Genomic DNA, 6,000 nt, shown 5'->3' on the forward strand with positions numbered 1-6,000 from the left:
CATGAAGCCGAACATGTGCCGACTTCAATCTATCTATCTATCTATCTATCTATCTATCTATCTATCTATCTATCTATCTATCTATCTATCTGTCTATCTGTCTGTCTGTCTGTCTGTCTGTCTGTCTGTCTGTCTGTCTGTCTGTCTGTCTGTCTGTCTGTCTGTCAGCTAACTCCGGACATATTTCATAACTTCATGACATCAAATAAGTAATAGATGTGAGTGTGTATCATCTTCTATAACCACCAAACAAACAAAGCCTGACAGAGAAGAAATCCTCCATAAAAACAGATTTGTTCAGAATAGTCTTTGACTGACGGCTACATCCATCAGTCACTTCACTGGAAATCTTATTAAATCATTCATACACTTCTGAGAAGGAGTGTGTGTGTGTGTGTGGACATTAAAGTTCACAGAGTCGAGCTTAAAGCTTTAATTATGAATGTTAATCAGCTAATTAGACTGTAAGTGTGTTAACAGCTGCTTTCTGATCAGATCTGGATGATTCTTTATAAACATTCAGAGAAACAGAAAATACCTTCACAGGGTCAAACGTTTGACTTTGACATGCGAGGTCAAGATGATCAGAACAGGACTGACTCTGCCTTCTCGTGTGTGAAGTGTGTATACAAACACACACACACACACACACACACACACACACACACACACACACACACACGCTGGTTTGATTTAAACACCTTCAGCCTCTAATCCCTCTAATTCAATAGACATGATGCAGCAGGATTAACGCTTTGTTACGGTTCAAGTTTGAGAGCGCTCGAGGAGCTACGTATGGGAAACACACACACACACACACACACACACACACACACACACACGGGGGGCAGCAGCCTCCCAGACCAGAACGCCAGCGCTGCAGATTTCACTGAGTGTGTTTCAGTGTGTGACCTCGACCTCACCGAGCTCAGGAAAGGCTGACGACGACACAACGCTCGCTTTGTTTACTCTGTGATGTCATAGATCAATCCGATGTCCAAAACACAACAGCTGATAACTCTGTGTGAGTGATGGAGCAAAACAAACAAAACACACAAGTTCTGATCAGACAGAGGTGACAGAGAGGAGGAGAGCGCGTATGGATTATTGTAAAAAAGTTATATATACTTTATACACCTTTAAAGCATGGATATATACAGGTATGTATGTCAACCAATTATCATATATCAGATGCTGACATACAGGTATGTATGTCAACCAATTATCATATATCAGATGCTGACATGGAGGAAGCTCCTCTGAAGCTGAACCTGACAGTGAATGTCTGATGGATGCTCATTCTTTAGCGTCACTTTCCTCTGCCTACAATACCCACAATGCAACTCTGTCACAGATTCAGGTTCGTAGCTGCTAATGTCTCCTGCAGCAGAGATGTGTGTGGTGAGCTCACATCTGTGTGACTCCACGCCAACAGATGACTTTTATTCTGAAATGTGTAGCCTCCAGGTGATGCTGACTCAGGTGACATCACACTTCTTTTCACCCATGCACTCTAACGTGTAGTTCTAAAACAATCTGAATATCTTTAACTAAAAGTTCTGCGTCTTTGTCACATCTGACAGTTTTTCATACCCAGCACAGCGGCAGGGCACGTCATTGAAAACATGTGAGTGAGCTGATCATACACCATGGATCTGATGGATGCTCCATAAATGACGCATCCGTACGTCGATGTCTGCACACAGATCATCTGTTAACACTTCATGAGACGGTGTACACCGTGGTTGTCGTGCAGGTTACGTCACACTGTGTGATGTTTAGACTGTGAGTTAAGATAAATGACGTTCTGAAGGGGACAGAAGCGATCACAGTAATGAATGTTCCTTAATTAGTGTCGATTAACGCGTCAGCCTGAAGCGCCTCACTGTTAGTTACACCGTCATGTAGTGCAGAGAGATGCAGTTACCTTCTGACTGTTAGTGTGTTTTCATTTTAACATCTATATACAATATGAACATTTTACATCTGACCTTCACCTTCACCTGCCACCGAGTGCTCAGGACATGCTCATACATGTAAAGTACATCAGCTGACCACAGACATCAGCTGACCACAGACATCAGCTGACCACAGACATCAGCTGGCCTCAGGGCCGGTAATTATCATAGTCAATGGATCCAGCAGCTGATCTGATGAAACGGAGTTTAAATAACGACAGATATAAAAGATGATTAAAGTCTCGTGATGATCTTTTTTTTCCTGTAATAGATTCAAACTGAACTTTCTAAATCGGGTTCATGCACACACACACACACACACACACACACACACACACACACACAGGCTACCTGTACCTGCTCTGCCTCAGGTTTAGGGCTGCAAGTCAAGATAAAGACATTCACAAACAGTAACTTCTGGGACCGTGATTGGATAAACCATCTGTCACTGCTGAACCTAAACCAATCAGATCAATAAAGCAAATAACGTAGTAAAATGTGTTTTCCATCCATTCAGTGACTTCTTTCAATGAAGAAACTCTCGTGACGTTAACAGCGAGCAGCAGTCACTTTTGTACAGCTGAGTGTGACGGGGATGTTGTTAGTTTTGATTTTGTGATTAGGATTCATCCTGAGGGGAACGTGAATGTGGAGGAAATCCATCCACTAACGTTTGAATGAAGCTGGTTCAGAACATCGTCACATTCAGACTCATCTCCACCCGTTCAGGTTCTGCTTGGGTCAGTCAGCTGTTTATCCAATAACTGTACAGATTAAATGTGTCGTAACTTCAAATGAACCGGACGCTGTCAGGATTTAATTCACCAACGACGCTTCGTCACTCTGCTCTGATTGGTTCTAGGTGTACAGAGACGCTTCACGTCTACAGACTAAAATACATAAATAGAATGAATCAATGATACACGTCACGCCGTCGGTAATGATGTCTTCTGTGACGGAGGCCGCGCTGAGTAATCCACGTCGTCTGATCCTCCATCTCATTCTCATGAAGAGAGATACGAGTGAAGGAAGCGAGGAGGGAAAAATAAAGAGTTGGAAGGAACCCAGAGAGGAATCACACACACACACACACACACACACACACACACACACACACATGCTCGCAGCATAAAGAGCTGACTGAACAAAGACAAATACAGATGCAGTGTAACATATTTTCACACCACACACAAACATGAATACTTTGTTCAGTTATGCATACCACACACACACACACACACACACACACCACGCATGCACCATCTCTATTGATCTGTGACCATAGAAACCAGCTGGTTGCAGTCAGACAGCAGTTGCTATGGAGTGTGACCATGTTGTGGATGTACTATTCTCTCTCTCGCTACATTTTCTTCTCACTCATCATGAAAAGTTTTGTGTCTTTTTCGTTGAAATCAGCCCGTTTGTCATCTCTGCCGTTCGATCATCAGCTTCCAGCCACAGCTCCACCCTCCGATCTCACACCGTGGACGTAGAATCAAGTTGAGGGGGGGGGGAGTGGAGGAAAAAAAATGTTCCTGCAAAGATGACAAGATCTAAGCCGGATCAGAGGAGATGGAGTTTCTGTGAAAGTGTAACAGCTGGTGTGAGAGAGCATGTGAAGGAAGGAAAGAGAGAAAGGGGGGAGGAGCTGATGCTGAACACGACAAATAGATGAGACGGCTTCACTCGTGTGTTTAAAATGCACGTTTCTATATGAAGATATAGATGTTAGACTGCTTTCTTTAGTCTGAGCTTTAATGTTACTGCACATCATCTTTAGATAAAGGACGCCATGGAAACATGTTGGGATCTGTTTTCATACAGTCACAGGTCAAATGTCAAAGTGTCTTTTATTGCCACCCTCTGGATCTTCTCACTTTATAATGTTTGTTCTACAGGAGCCCTGTCAGCGACTTGTGCTTCTTCTAAACGTTTCAATTCTCTGCACAGAAATCAGAAAATCTCACCTGCATTCTGGGAGGGAACCATTACCACTGACCTGCAAGGTGTGACTGGGTCTAAAGCTGCACCTTTTTATGAACAGATGTAGCTGTAGATGGGGCGGCTGTGGCTCAGGAGGTAGAGCGGGTCGTCCACTGATCAGATGTTTGGTAGTTCGATCCCCGGCTCCTCCAGTCTGCATGTCAACGTGTTCTTGGGCAAGATACTGAACCCCAATTTGCTCCTGAAGGCTGAACCGTCGGTGTGTGGATGAGATACGTCCTGTAAAAGTGCTTTGAGCAGTCAGAAGGCTAGAAAGGTGTTCTATAAGTAACTCCCCCTTTAGCATCTTTCAGCTCGTTGTTTTGGTGGCCTCAAGGTTTCCTCGAACTGGCCAACAAATCAGTTCATGCAGCTTTAAAATCAGAGAACAAACCTACAGCTGTGTGTCAAAGAGGCCGATCTGGACACAAACATTTACCATCTGATCGTTTCCTGTCAGGAAAGTGTGACTGAAACATCTGAATGAAAATATGAACTCATGTAAAAACAGGGGAGGCTTGTCCGAGGTTCAGACGTCCTGTCACTGGATCGATCTGAGACAGAAGCCGCTCTGCTGTCCGGCTGTCAGCGCGGATTGATCAGTGAACAGCTGTTATTGGCCACAAACAGGACGTGGATATTGATCTCACTGTGTTGTTTCTTTTTGGCAGATTCTCGAGCGGACCGCGCTGACAGACGGAAGCTCTTCAGACATTACACTGTGGGCTCCTACGACAGCTTCGATGCCTCCAGGTACGCACGCCCACGTCTTTCTGTTGTGTTTCTATGTTTCTGAGAGTTTCAGGAGGCTGTTTGTCTTCACACCGAGCTGTTTGCTTTAAAGTCGTCACATTCTGATGGAAGTCTTTCCTCTGCTGTCTCTGAGGGGCAGAGAGGAACAGGGCGTAATAGAAAGAAGGATTTACGTAAGATGCCGCCTGTCCTCTCAGCTAAGTGAACAGTCCTCTCTAATGGCTCCTGACGTCCAATCCCTGAGTCTGCTGCTCTTAAGTTATTCTGCTCCACTCGCTGTCACATCCACTTCAACACGAGCGTCATTAGAAATGAACAGAGATGAATGAAGACGCTCGTGCTGGGATGGATTTTATTCTGCACGTGAACAAATCCTGTTTAGAAGAATCAATCACAGGTGAGCTGAACGTCAGGAACGTGAACATGAACCAGCTGAACGTCAGGAACGTGAACATGAACCAGCTGAACGTCAGGAACGTGAACATGAACCAGCTGAACGTCAGGAACGTGAACCAGCTGAACGTCAGGAACGTGAACGCATGAACCAGCTGAACGTCAGGAACGTGAACATGAACCAGCTGAACGTCAGGAACGTGAACCAGCTGAACGTCAGGAACGTGAACGTGAACCAGCTCAGTGTTTGATCACATGCAGCACAACACAGACAACCTGCTCCTCCTCCTGCTCCTCCTCTTCCTCCTCCTGCTCCTCCTCCTTCACTTCCTCCCCCTCCTCCTCCCCCTCCTCCTGCTCCTCCTCCTGCTCCTCCTCCTCCTCTTCCTCCTGCTCCTCCTCTTCCTCCTCCTCCTCCTCTTCCTCTTCCTCTTCCTCCCCCTCCACCTCTTCCTCCTCCTCTTCCTGCTTCTCCTCTTCCTCTTCCTTCTCCTCTTCCTTCTCCTCCTCTTCCTTCTCCTCTTCCTCCTCTTCCTTCTCCTCCTCTTCCTCCTCCTCCTGCTCTTCCTCCTCCTCTTCCTCCTCCTCCTCTTCTCCTCCTCCTCTTCCTCCAAACCGACTGAGCAACATGACTGAGCTAACATGAGCTAACAGCAGCTAACAGCAGCTAACAAACTGAGCTAACATGCGCTAACAGCAGCTAAAAGACTGAGCTAACATGAGCTAACAGCAGCTACAAAACTGAGCTAACAGACTGAGCTAACCTGAGCTAACATTAGCTAACAGACTGAGCTAACATGAGCTCAACAGCAGCTAACAAACTGAGCTAACAGCAGCTAACAGCAGCTAACAAACTGAGCTAACAGCAGCTCAACAGAGGCTAAACAGCAGCTAAACAGACTGAGGCTAACAT

At 45.5% G+C, this 6,000-nt stretch overlaps 1 protein-coding gene across 6 annotated transcripts in view; it reads left to right on the forward strand.

Moving 5' to 3' along the window:
- LOC104929042 (SH3 and multiple ankyrin repeat domains protein 2) overlaps positions 1 to 6,000 on the forward strand; it is an 86,865-nt gene that overhangs the window by 18,508 nt on the left and 62,357 nt on the right. For all 6 annotated transcript variants that reach the window (XM_027281197.1, XM_027281202.1, XM_027281198.1 and 3 more), the window contains exon 5: positions 4,613 to 4,694. In XM_027281197.1, the coding sequence (XP_027136998.1) occupies positions 4,613 to 4,694 (82 nt within the window). The remainder of the gene's footprint in view (positions 1 to 4,612; positions 4,695 to 6,000) is intronic.

Source organism: Larimichthys crocea, chromosome VIII (genome assembly GCF_000972845.2).
Source record: "Larimichthys crocea isolate SSNF chromosome VIII, L_crocea_2.0, whole genome shotgun sequence".
Lineage (NCBI taxonomy): Eukaryota > Metazoa > Chordata > Actinopteri > Sciaenidae > Larimichthys > Larimichthys crocea.